This window comes from Aptenodytes patagonicus, chromosome 6, assembly GCF_965638725.1.
Source record: "Aptenodytes patagonicus chromosome 6, bAptPat1.pri.cur, whole genome shotgun sequence".
Lineage (NCBI taxonomy): Eukaryota > Metazoa > Chordata > Aves > Sphenisciformes > Spheniscidae > Aptenodytes > Aptenodytes patagonicus.
This window is the reverse complement of record NC_134954.1, coordinates 62,679,818-62,693,044: the sequence shown is the minus strand read 5'-3', so window position 1 is coordinate 62,693,044 and position 13,227 is coordinate 62,679,818. Positions and strand designations below refer to the sequence as shown.

The 13,227-nt window shown below is 40.5% G+C and overlaps 1 protein-coding gene across 10 annotated transcripts in view; it reads left to right on the top strand.

Annotated features, from left to right (window-relative positions):
- CLASP1 (cytoplasmic linker associated protein 1) overlaps window positions 1–13,227 on the top strand; it is a 188,947-nt gene that overhangs the window by 84,967 nt on the left and 90,753 nt on the right. For all 10 annotated transcript variants that reach the window (XM_076342950.1, XM_076342953.1, XM_076342948.1 and 7 more), the window contains exons 9-15: window positions 6,841–6,993; window positions 7,948–8,021; window positions 8,822–8,914; window positions 10,259–10,404; window positions 11,164–11,299; window positions 12,034–12,104; window positions 12,634–12,693. In XM_076342950.1, coding sequence (XP_076199065.1) covers window positions 6,841–6,993; window positions 7,948–8,021; window positions 8,822–8,914; window positions 10,259–10,404; window positions 11,164–11,299; window positions 12,034–12,104; window positions 12,634–12,693 — 733 coding nt within the window. The remainder of the gene's footprint in view (window positions 1–6,840; window positions 6,994–7,947; window positions 8,022–8,821; window positions 8,915–10,258; window positions 10,405–11,163; window positions 11,300–12,033; window positions 12,105–12,633; window positions 12,694–13,227) is intronic.

Genomic DNA, 13,227 nt, shown 5'->3' with positions numbered 1-13,227 from the left:
TGCCCTGAAAGGGCTAACAAAGAGCCTCTGGGTGACAGGAGGGGGAAGTGCGGGGTAGGGAAAGGCTGGTTTTGCTCTTTAAATTGAAACTGTATGTAAACATGTGGGCTTTTGGGGTGGGTGTGGTTTTTTCCAAGGTATGTGTTGTGGATTTCCTGATGCTTTTGAGGTCTGGGGGAAAGCTGTGTGGCTGGCTGGAAAGGGCACTGTGGGAATATTTTATTTCCAAGGATGACTTTGAGGAAAACAGATGCTTATCTTTTTCTCTTCTCACTTTTTTTGCCTTGTGTTCGTGTCTGTCTGTCTCTCGATTATTATTATTTTTTTAATCTGTATGTTGCAAAGGCTGTGTCTGTGCAGCTCCTAGCACATGGGTTTGTGATTCTTGTTTACGTGTCTGTATGAACTGTACTAAGCTAATTAGTGAAACTAATAAATCCTGGCTATTTTTAAGAATTTATCTCAGCTTTTGGTGCTTTTGTGAATTCTTTTGGCTGTTTGAGCTTGTTGCTCCTTCACTCAGTATCATAGCTATTTTGTTGTCTCCTATTGCTACTTAATTTTACAAAGCTTGTAGGAAAGTGAAACCTTTGTACCGCCTCTTTTCTAAATCTTTTAAAGCTAATGGAAACTTTCATATTGCTGAAAACTGTCTGAATGACAGTTTCACTAACTCTTAAAAATTCCCATTTCCAGGTGTGTTAGTTTAATGAACAGAAGTTTCTGAAAAGCACTTTGCTGTGTTCTTAGCGTATGAGCATTAACACAACTATTAGAGAGTGCATGCTGTGGCTTGTTGACATAATGATATTAATATTGTCAACCTTATGGTTTTAAAAATCATGTTTTGAAGCAAACAGGCTCATAAATATTGAATCCTTTTTATTTGTCTCTTGTTTTCAAGTCTTTAAGGCTCTTGTTTTCAAGCTTCCCCCTAGCCATCATGGATACAATTTCAGTTGGAGCCATCTGATTCCAGGATTGAAAATTATAATATCCCTCAGAAAAGTAACTTGAATCAGTCGTGAGTTGCATGATTTCAGATTAGTCATCTCCAGGAAGATTTTTGTCTGACTTACCAGGCCAGTCTTTGAGAGCAGATTTTGAATGTTGCTAGGGCTATTGCTTATTCTCTCAGGTAGAATTTGGTAGTTGCTTTCCATATGCAGACTGTCTGGTGTTGGATGTGGTCAGGTCAGGGTGTCATTAATTTACTCAGTTAACTTTATCATACTGGAATTGATTTAATAAATGTAGGATTCCTCACTAACAGAAATAAGCTTTGTTTATTATTGCTACTACTGCCCAATTGTTTTTCCCCTTGCAGGGGGATGGCAGACATCAGTACTCTGACATTACCACGGTCGTGTGCTTGGGACTGAGCAGGATGTGTATCAGAACAACTGCCTGTGTAAATATGATGTATTTGGAGCAGAAAACAATTCCAAGTGTTACTTCTTTCAGGAATCTGCTTTCCCTTTGTGATAGTAGTTGAAGACCTGTTAGGTTATGAGCAGCTTCATTAGCTTGTAATTAGACAGAATGAGGCAGCAGCCAAGATGATGAGTGTCACCTTTCCTAGCTAAGGAAGGAAAACTGAAACATTTTGGATTAAAGAAAAGCACGTGGGTGTTGGAAGGATTATTAAAATAAAAAGTATTTGTCCACTTACCTGGTATGACATTCTTGGCTTGGGTCTCTAAGTACCACCTTACCTGTGGCTGATGGCAGCCATATTGCTTATTGTATTTATTATGGTCATGTTGTCTAGATTTACACTGTATAAACCTTATTCAGAAGACAAACTCCCACCCACAATTATACATATTCTAGTTTAAATAGGACATTGTATGTGAGATAAGAGAAAGAGGCCAAGGTAATGGTGCTATGCATATCCTTGCAGACATGATCATTGCTTTGGCTGGCTCAGTCCTGGTGAGCCCTTGGAGGGATCCCCACTGAGGTCAGGTTTTTGGGAATTCACATGAAAGCCAGTTGTGAAGGATGATGAGGTGATTCATTGAATTGTGCTGGAAGGTGGCAGCAGGGGTGGGCTGGGACTGGAGCTAGTGGCTGGGTCAACCTGGGAGAACTGGACCCAGGGGGAGAGGGGCGGTGGGTGGCACTGGGGGGGCTGACCGGGGTCACTGAGTCCAAGTGGGCGGCGTTTTAAAAGCTCAAAATACCGTGCCTGGTGTGGAGGGTGGGGAAGGAGGGGCAATGGCTGGGGCCAGGAGGAGAGAACAGCTGGGAAACTGTGGGAGGTGGCCGAGTGAGAAACTGTAATGATGTACTGTGCCTGTGTACTGCTGCTCATGACTGTGACTCCTTCGTTTTTAAACGCTTAGTTCTGCTGAGGAGCACGTATGTGTCTCTATCTTTAGTGGGTGCATAAACTTGTTTTCCCAGAGAAACCTATACAATACCTGTAAATGTTGGAGCTGAGCAGGCTTGCAGCTAGGCCATATGTGGGTTGGTGTGTGCTAATGGGAAGAGGCATTTAACCTTAGCTGAAGCTGTCACATTTGGAAGCTGGTGGTACACCCAGAGAGGAGTGAGTGACACCTCCTGTCCTGTGGGAGTTACAGCTGGAGATGGGGGTGCCAGATGCTGGCCCTGGGGGAGAGCACAGTCTGAGGTGTCCAAAGGGTGTCTGTCTGAAAAACATTGGCCAATGCACGTTGGGTTGTGTCTGGCAAAAAGGAGTACCTCTGGAGCAGGCAGAGCATCTATAGATTCCACCTTCTGGCCATGGTGCTTCAGTCTATTTAGATGTCAAACTAGAGATTTAACCGCTTAAATTTAAATGTACAATTGAAGGGGGGAAGGTGGTGTCCTGTAAAAGGAAATTCTTGCAAGTTGCTCGCCCACTTCAGCGGCACTGATGCTTGGACATGGGACATGATAAATGGGCACAGTGGGGCCAGAGCAGGTTTGCAGAGTCAGGCCTAAAGACCGTAGCGGGACATCTTCGTTAGGAATAAACATGATCATAAGCTGCTTTCCACACTTTGTAGTCACTGCAGAGTAGCTCTCTTCTCTAAAGCTTACAGATAAATAACTACAAGATTTGAATCTGACATCTTAAAGTTTTTTAAAAGCCAGAAAGCATCTCCTTTCATTGGAAAGGAAATTTGAAACTCAGTTACTTTGCTTTAAAAGGTCCCAGGCTGGCATTTCAGGCAGGGGAAATGCTGGCCCTTGTTTACTGTGGTTCCTGAACAGCTAGCACAGTCTCTTCTCCCCATTTTACACCTTGCCCAGGCCTGAAGGGGTTACGTTTTAAAATGAATAATGACTAAATTTATTCGTCATGGACAAATGATGACAGCTGTTGAGATGCTCCTGTTAGCGCTTCCCAGGGGATAAAGTCAGGCTGGTTCCTAGTGCAAGCCAGCCCAGCCAGGCAGACTCAGCTTGTCTTCATCCCGGATTATTTGTCCCGGGTTCCCCTCACTAGCAGGAAATTTCCTTCCTAGAAGTGAACCAAAGTTTCCTGTGCGGAAATGGGTGTTGATGAGAATCCCGCAGAGCCGCAGTTGTAGAGAGGACTGGAGCCATAGCTGTTTAACTCCATGTGTGAAGACAGCATGCTTAATGAATACGAGGGGCAATGATTGATTATGTTTTGGACTGAAAGCCGTGGCGCTCTGTGAAGCACTGTTACATCTGGGCACGCTATGGAAAATATGAAGGAATGTTGAGGAAGCTTATTTGCAGAAGGATATGTACTTGTAAGCATTTTTTTTTCTTCTTAAATAATGTAAAGGAATTGAAAAATGTAAAGCAAATTGTGTTCTCTGTTTCTCTAAGACAGCAGAGTGGTGAGGAGACAAAGGCCTCTTTTGTAAGGGCATGTCTCTGATAGAGAGTGCTATGTGGCCCTTATAAATGAGCACGGGGGGGTGTGTGTGTGTGTGTCTTGGGATGGGAGAACATCAATGGTTATTTAATGTTAGAACATGGCACCAATTCCGCTTCGGTGCATCTCTGCTGGAGTCATGAGTTACACCCATGCTGAATTTACCACCTTGTGATTTGCAGATAGGCTGCAAAAAATACAATCCAAGTTCAAATGATTATTGTGAACAGGAGCCAATAAATGGGGGGGGGGGGGGGGAAGGCTTTTTAATGATAATGTATAGTTGCTTGTTTTTCTCTTATTTTCTGTACTTCCATGTTCAGGTTTCTTTCTGTTCTTTGTTTCTTTTTCTGTCCTGCACACGTGCTGCTGGAAGACGATGTGCAGTTCTGAACGTGGCGCTGTCATTCTGCACTACTTGGATGAGAAAACGCTGTTGGGTTATTGAAGGGATATTCTGATTTGATAAACATGTAATCCTTAGTTTGTGAACTAATGAACAGGAAGATGTGACTGTAATCAAAACATCCCCAAAACTGTGGGCTGGCTGGTTGTTTTTTTGGAGTGTTGGTTTTTTAGCTAATGCTCAGAAAAGCCTGTTTTAAATGAAAATGATAGTTTATTTAATTGCTAAAATGCTACAGGAGTGTGATTCTTTAATATCTGTCTTTCTGAATTTTTATTTATTATATGAAATAGCAAACCACACCCTCTTCTTTCAGAGAGGGGAGGCTTTAAAAATGCAGTGAGTTAACTGAGACTGTATCTAGATAGCCTAAAATGCAGCTGATGGAGAATTTTATTACCAGATGAAAGTGATTTTGAAGTAGTAAAGTATCTTTTTGTTTTGAGTATGACTGACTTTCTCTTGGCTAGTAATATATATGCGACAATCATTTGCTTAATATCTGTAGATGAGCTTTTGAAATAAATGCAGTTGGGGCAAATCGTGCTCAGAAGTTTTTGTATTCAAGGTCTGTGCAAGTCTTTCTGTATCACTTAAACCCCGTCATAGAGGCTTCAGAGATTACATGTTTTAAAGTCTATTTTGAACTGCCATGATCTTCTGTGCAACTCTCACCAAATAATGTTTTTTGAAATAATTCCTGTTTGAACTAGACTGTATCTTTCAGGAAAAAAAAATCAATCTTGCTTTTTAAGAACTGCCTGTGGTAGAATTTGCTGGGTGACACATCTCCTAACCTTGTAGGGAGTCAGTCCTGTGATTATTGCAAAAAAAAGCTGGGGGGGAGGGAGGGGAAAAAAGGCAATTCAGAATTTAATTTGTTTTTAACCTGCAGCCAGTGGCCTTGTTGTATATTTTTCTATTAGGTGAGAAACAATATTAATAAATCACACTGGAAAACTACGTTAATAAATCTTGAGTTGCTGTGTTAACACAGAATATAATCAAGCAACTTGTTAAGAATCTGGCCAGGCTAAACAGTCCCCTACAGTGAATTTTCATTTAATTTAATTAAAAACATATTTTCCAATCCTTTAATCATTCTCATGGTCCTTCCCTGAGCTCTTTTCAAATTATTTTTGAATTATGTATGTCAGAACATGACCAGTGTCAATAGGGAGGTAGCACAGTCTCCATGGTCGCCTTAGGGCACTGTGTTAGACAGAGCCCACATCCTAACTGTGGCTTATGTTCTTCTCCTTAGCTGTGTGACCTTAAATTTCTTGATGTTAAAGTTCATATGTTCACTTATGACTTGTTCACTTTTGCCTGAACACCGGTCCGAGTACCTGTTATTATATTACCCCTTTCCTTTAGATGTTGCTTTTCTTTTTTTGCCCTTTCCCATATTCCAAGACTTCTTGAACATCAAAATTAAGCGGGGAGATGTCCTTGGCCACCTTTCTTAACTTGTTGGATGCTGCTGTCTACCTGTCACTTCAGTGTTGTGCTGTGATTGGAGTATGGCATTGTGTGCACGGGTGCATATCAGAAATGTGGGGTTTAGGTTTTTAGATGATTTGTGACAGTACTCCTGTGCCCAGCTGCTAATAAGCCAATACCATTTTGGGCAGGGAAAACTCCTTAAGGCTGTTGGGCTGAGGACAGTACAGGCTTTTCTTTCAGTGGTTTTATCTCCCCTAGAATTTGTCTTTACTGTTACCAATTTATTTTCTTACTTTCAGAAAGCTCAACCTGTATTGAATTTCACTCATTAGTGTCTAACTAGGAGCCTGTATTTGTTACTAGATATTCCCAGGTGCTTTCCTGAATAGGGATGGATTAAAACACCTGCCTGAGTTTTTGCCAAGTGAAATTTCACAAAGGAAATGTTCCTAAAATGGTGGAGAGTGGGTGTGTACCTTGGACTGTTGGAGAGGGATGGACTTGAAGCAGGTCTCAAATCTTGAATGAAGTGTTAGTGTGGAAAAGCTAATTGATGGGGACTGAGGTGGCTTTTCTGGCCTCAATAAATAATGCGCGCCATCTATATCAGCTGTCCAAACACTTTGTCACCTTTCAACCTAAGGCCGGTTTTTAGAGTGGATTAGCTAATCTGTGTAAAACTGCAATATAAGCACTCCTTTGGAATTGAAGTGACCTTCACTGAGAATCAAAGTGACTGTTACTCATTTTAAGTTAATTTATGTTCACATTTGGAAGTAGAGGCTGCAGTTCCCTTTGATTGTACACAGAGTGTTCAATAAGTTTTAATACCCAAAGTATTATCTGTGGCTTGCACCTTTCTGCTGTAGATTTGAAGTTGATTCTTTTTATCTGAATGCATTCATTGAAAGGGTTTATAACATAGCAGCGGCAATAGCAAAGGATTGGGTTAGGTAGCCTGGTGGTCATTGATGAATAACCAGATTTCTAGCCTGAAGATGCTGCCGACATGAGAGCTGGCAGAGCAGACCTTGACCATGCAGCATGTTTGCCATCGCATGGGCATGTTCCTTGGGACATCCCTTTGCTTCATTGGACTTACAGCTGAGTGTGCTTTTTTTGGCAGATAAAATTTTTGATGATGAAGACTCCGTGGATGGGAACAGACCTTCCTCAGCTAGCTCCTCTACATCTTCAAAGGCCCCTGCAAACTCACGCAGAGTTGGGATGGGGACTACCCGCAGACTTGGGTCTGCAGCTCTGGGCTCCAAGTCTTCAAGTAAGCTGATAGCATATATGAATTGACCTTTATGCGAAGTATTTACAGTGTTCACGTTTGAGCTTATTGCAAGAGCTTCCAGACAGGCCCCCAGGATCCAGTAACAGATTTTCCCCTATGAAACCATTACGTGTACATTGTCTGCATGCCATGACTGAAATTTGGTAGGATGAATCTCCAAGCAGTGCCCGCATCCCTATAATCTGTTTTGCATTTTTGAAAGGTTGGACCTGTGCGGTTGTGCACTGAGGGCTATGAGTAAATCATGTCAATGTTGCAGTGTATAGATTTTTGCCTTTATGGCTGCAACTCTAGCTGAACTGAGGCAGGCTGCTTACAGCTACATGCTAAACTTCAGCCCATGCAATCTAGAACTAACACATTGGCTTTCTTCTAAGACCTTTGGACATTGCTGGTAATGAAGGTGCAGAAAGAAAACTGAGCAGTAATTCTGAATGTGAGCAATAATTCTACATGTGATTATAATTCTACATGTGACCTAGAGAAATGGAGAAAGTTCCCTATATCGGACAGTCTCTGATCTGATTAGTATTCCAGAGACTATTTCTCTTCCTTATCATTTGTCTGTTTGTGCACCTGTCAGATCTGCACCTTCATCTATTATAGATAGGATTAAATCCTTTAAAACAGAATCTCCCATATAATGAAACTAAATATTCCCTTTCATCTTTCAGACTGTGTCCCCTAACTGTTGAGTGACTACTGTAATGACTTTCCTAATGTGCCCTCTGTGCCTAGGAATTGGAAGGATGCTGTGAATGTCTAGTCTGTGCCTGGCACTGAATTTCCCTGTCTGATTTCATTGCATCTGCAGCACTGAGGCTGTGTGGATAGTGAACTTTCTCCTGATTAGGTGCCTTGATAGCTGGTGGTTTCTTAATTGATTCTCTTGTTGATAAGATGATTGAGAAGGCTTTTTCATTTGTATGTCAGCAGCCAAAGAGGGAGCAGGTGCTGTGGATGAAGAAGACTTTATTAAGGCATTTGAAGATGTCCCAACGGTTCAGGTAAGTAGAATTACATGTGAAGACACACAGTACTTAAAAGCAGAAGATGAATATAAGATCTAGTCCTAATCACTGGCAAATTGTGCTTCATTGTGATGTTGGCAAATCTTTAAGGGGAAGGCAAGTTTTAAATGGTGGTATCTGCCAGTAGTTTGTGTGAAACCCTCAGAAGTAGAGGGAATGGGGGTGGGAGGGTTGTGATAGAGGTATCACAGGAGTGGACAAGGAGCTGGAACTGGATGCGCACACTGCACAGTGCAGTCTGGTCGAACAAAAACTGAAGTCAGCAGAAGCCTCTCTACGTGTCGTCTGTACCATCTGGGAACTGAAAGCAGTAACAGTGACCTGTGTCTCTGGGATTGCTGCTGTTGTGAGTGCGACAACTGGGCAGTGCATGTCTGCTGATAGATTTAGCTGGATGCTGAGATGTGTCACGTATCCCCTCTCTTTCACCAGAGCTTTATTTTTGGGACAGCTGAACAGCACATGTATCCACTCATGATCTTCTGTAGGTCTTTGCTAATATAGCCACTAGCAGCTGCAGGAATGCTGGTTAAAATGGTGAAAATATAGTAAAATAATAAAAAATGATCCTTCGGTCATCTTGTGGTCATTTAGTAATTTTTGATTGCAGGAAATGGGTGTAAATTCTTTGCACTATGCAAAGCCAGCTGTGTCCAAGGCCAGCATGTGACATTTAAGCGTTGAGGAGCGAAGGACATAAGAATGTAGTTGGGAAGTGATCTGCTTTTTTGGAGTAAATCTTGCATTGTGGTGCTACTCTGTATTTAAATTTGCAGATTTATTCTAGCCGGGATCTTGAGGAATCCATAAACAAAATAAGAGAGATACTATCAGATGATAAGCATGACTGGGAACAGAGAGTTTCCGCGGTAAGTAGTGAACTTAGATATGAACTCTTATTAATATAAGCTTATCCAGCACTGAGCTTAATCCCATGAAGAGGGTACTAGGAGAACCTCAGAGTAAGGCTAGAATGTAGTATAAGTGGTGAACATCTGTTATGTTCCCCCAAGCCTGGGGGAAATGTTTCCTTATGAGACTGAATTTAAACCATGTCTGTGAAGGAAAATGCTATTTGATATACAAGAATCCAGTTGAGACAGCATCAGGTTGAACTGGAAGTCATGCAGCAAATCCAGATGTAAAGCTAGAAATTTGCTAGCAGATGCTGAAATCAAAATGTCAAAAGTGGTATTCAGAATATCTTAAAACTTCCTGATGAGGCAGAAAGTCACCTTGCTTATAGAGAACTTATGCTTTTGCAAAAGGAGGTGTAAAAAAAATTCAGAAAGAATTTACACGCTTAAGTTTTGAATAAATAAATACGACTCTGGAAAATGTGGAAGTGGAAAATCAGATGTTATATGCATGCCAAGATTGAGTTTTATTTACTGAGGTGAGCTGTTTTCATGGTATAAATAGATGCATGATCTTGTCTACACCGTAGGCTTTCATCACTGGTGTAGCAACTTTGACATGTCTGTCAAATCCTGTATTACAGATCTGAGTGGCAAACTGTGCTGATTCAGCTTACTTCAGGTTTTTTTTTTTTGTTTGCTCTACTGAGTAACAGTGAGCTTAAATCGAGGCACTGTTCAGATGCCTCAGTATACATGAGGGCCTGTGAAAGTGTCCATAGGATGAAATGGTGGTCCCTGTAATAGTAATAGAAAACTTCTCAATTTGATGTGGTCAGGGTTCCACTTCTAGTAGAGCCAGATAATTATTTTAATGAAGTCAATGGACATATTCTAGATATAAGTCAGTATTACTCAGATCTGAGTATGAGCCATGCCCTTCAAGTGTAGTAATCCTTTTAATACAATAGTTAGCTGTGAGAGGACCTGAGCTTTAGAAGGGGTTGTAAATAGGTGGTTTCTAAGGGGAACAGAGGAGAACCTTCAAGATATCTTTTGGCTTAAAGTAATGTTTGGGTTATTAACAATACAGTTTGAGTAGCTGTATGCAACACTTCTGGATTCCTATAACAGTTAGCTAGCATGTTTGTATTATCGTACTTAGTACGTTAACCTAGAAGTTGAATATAAGATCTGAAATAATGAAATCGCTTGGACTTTAAGAACAGAGTTCCTCAATGCATATTGAGGAATGGTTGTACAAGGACCCTGGAAACCAAGTACCAGCCCTGAACATAACTGTCCTTGTGTTTATTGCTCATTAACGGTCACTGCTTTCTTTTATGGTGCTAACAGTTGAAAAAGATTCGCTCCTTACTTTTGGCTGGAGCTGCAGAATATGATAACTTCTTCCAACACTTAAGACTTTTGGATGGAGCATTTAAATTATCTGCTAAAGACCTGCGGTCTCAAGTAGTACGAGAGGCTTGTATCACATTGGGGTAAGTTTACTGTCTAAATGTACTTGAAATGTGATGTAGAAAAAAGGGACAGACATTGGTTTAAACACATCTAGGATGTAACTTGTGCTGCTAGTACTACGTAGTTATAGGTAGAACATGATTTTGCTACTACAGCTGTTTAAAACTATGTCCATGTAGGCCACTGATTGTAGTTGGGCCAAACTGTGTTCTTGAGTTTTAAACAATGCTGATTTGAGATGCTGAATGAATGAGCAAGCCATGCATTCATGCACCAAGTAGGGAAGGATTGAACAATAAAGCTGAAAATATATATATTTTGTTCTGGTTCGGTTTGAGCTAGGGTTTTTTTTGATGGTTTATCCTTTGTGAAATGCTTCAAGAAAAAGGGCGCTGCAGTGTTTCTAACAGCTTTTTTGAAATTTGTGCATATTAAGGCAAAATAGGTAGTTTCAGAGAAACTGTAATACAAACTAGCAAGTTCAGAAAAATACATTCTTTCAGCATGATCCCATTTGATAATAAATTTTTATCTGTGCTAGTTACTTTATGCTGAACTTACTGTTTCTCAGAGTTCAGATGAATATAGAACACAAGTTTGAAATGAAAGTGAACAAACTTTTTTTTTGAAACATGGTGTTCTCTGTCCTTTGGAGTTGGAGAGGAGGTGACAGTTAGGAAGAGTGAGATGTCAGATGTGCTTATGTCAGATGTTCTGTAGAATTCTGACTGGCTTAATCCTCAGCACACTTACCAGCATGACTTCATTCTGTTTTTCAGACATTTGTCATCAGTTCTGGGAAACAAGTTTGACCACGGGGCAGAAGCCATCATGCCAACAATTTTTAATCTAATTCCGAATAGTGCCAAAGTCATGGCCACTTCTGGTGTCGTAGCAGTTAGATTAATTATTCGAGTAAGTATACATCAAAAGATAACAAAATGTTATCACTTCCAAATAAGGTGGTGTTTCTGAAAAAATATGAATGTTATTGCAATGAAAATTAGATTAAGTGCCTAATCTACTTTTTTGATTGTGCTGGGCTTAGCTTTCTTAGGTGTCATGCAGCCTTGTGTAGATGATGATAGCTAAGCCCTGCCAAGATAGTAGGAAAAATGTTTCTTTGCAGAGTAATATATTTCCATCCCTCTAAAAGCTGAGAAAACTTTTTTCTTTGAATGAGTTTTAAACCTGCTTTGCAGGACAGACTCATCCTCTTAATTATGCTCTAAAACTCTTCACAGCCAATGCATGTTTCCTAAAATAATTAGGTCACGGAGGTGACTTCTGCCTTAGTGATTCATTGGGGAAGCTGTAGATAGCCTGATATCTCTCAAGTTGTCACCACTGACAGTTTAGATCCTCTTGCAGTGACTTCAGCTCCTTGACTCACTGGATCCTGTCATTATAGAAGAAAATAAAATAACTGTTAAAGATATTTTAACAGATAAAATATAAAATACTTTTAATAATAAAAATATCTGTCCATATCTGTTAGTGTTCCTTTATTTAGCAGTTCTATTTTTAAGAATTGAAGAAAAATAAATATTTACATACTGGGCTCAGGTGGCTGAAGGAGATGGCCTTTCATTGCATGGAACTGTAGTGTAAAGATTTCTTCCTGTTTTTGTTGTTTGTTTTTCTTCTAGCATACGCACATCCCTCGATTAATACCCATCATAACCAGTAATTGTACCTCCAAGTCTGTTGCAGTTAGAAGGTGAGCATTTAGTTTGAATTTGTTCTCTTTTTTTAACCAGTAAATAGGTTCATGTGTACTTTCTGATAACATTCATGCTTAGTAAAGAATGCATCTCGTTCTCCCCCACGAGTTGGGATCAAATTCAAAGTCAGCTATCTTATGTAAGCTGCAGTACTGCAGAGAAGAAAAGGCACTTTTTCTCAAAGAAAAATGTTCTTTAATCTTTGTGCTTACATGTCGTTATAATAATGTCACATTATTTTGGCTTCTTTACAGACATGTTGCTGTTCCCCACTACTAGCCCTTATAGTGACACATTTTCTTTGAGCCAGTCAGCAGAAGTAGTGTTCTGTGGTAGTGTCATCTGGAAGTTGGACTGGATGTGCTAATGGTCCTCTCTGCACTTAAAATCGGGGTTGTTACTGAATTCTAATGTCCCAAAAAGCTTCATAACAAAAGGTGGCTGTTGTTCAGAGGCAGGCATGGCAAAGTCAGTGTGCCTCTGTTAACTTAGAGAACTCAGCATTTCTTCTCTTTCTTCTCTCAGGCGATGTTTTGAATTTTTAGACTTGCTGTTGCAGGAGTGGCAAACACACTCCCTAGAAAGGTAAGCTCTGAAAACAAGCGGGTGGGTTCTCTCCTACTTATGTCTCAGGAGGTTAATTCTGGAGAAAGGATAATCTAAGAGGTGAGATTATATCAGGTAGCTCTAGTAGAGATATTTTTTCCACAAAAAAAGCACATACGTACGTGCACACACATCATTCATCCCTGTAGTTCTGGCAGTCAGAGTTTGGTGAGTCTGTCTCTTATGACAGCCCTGGAAAACCTGGCTGAGTGAATCCCTGAACTCAATAGTTTGGTTTTTTCTTTTTTTTTTCCTTTTGCACCCTAAAGTGAGATGATGTGAAGGCTACTACATGTTTATCAGGAGCTTCTGAGGCTTCTACAGTACTTCAAACTAATGAACAGTGAAAGTAATTGAGGGAGAAGAGACCGGGACACAATTTCCTTAGCCCTAGGCTGTGCAAGACTTAAGAGTTAAGAGAGTGTTTTTGCACCCAGGCAGTTTCAATAGTTAACTAAAGACTGACTTATGAAAGATGCTGCTTGCCTTTTCCTAGTCAGCAATGTGGGTGAA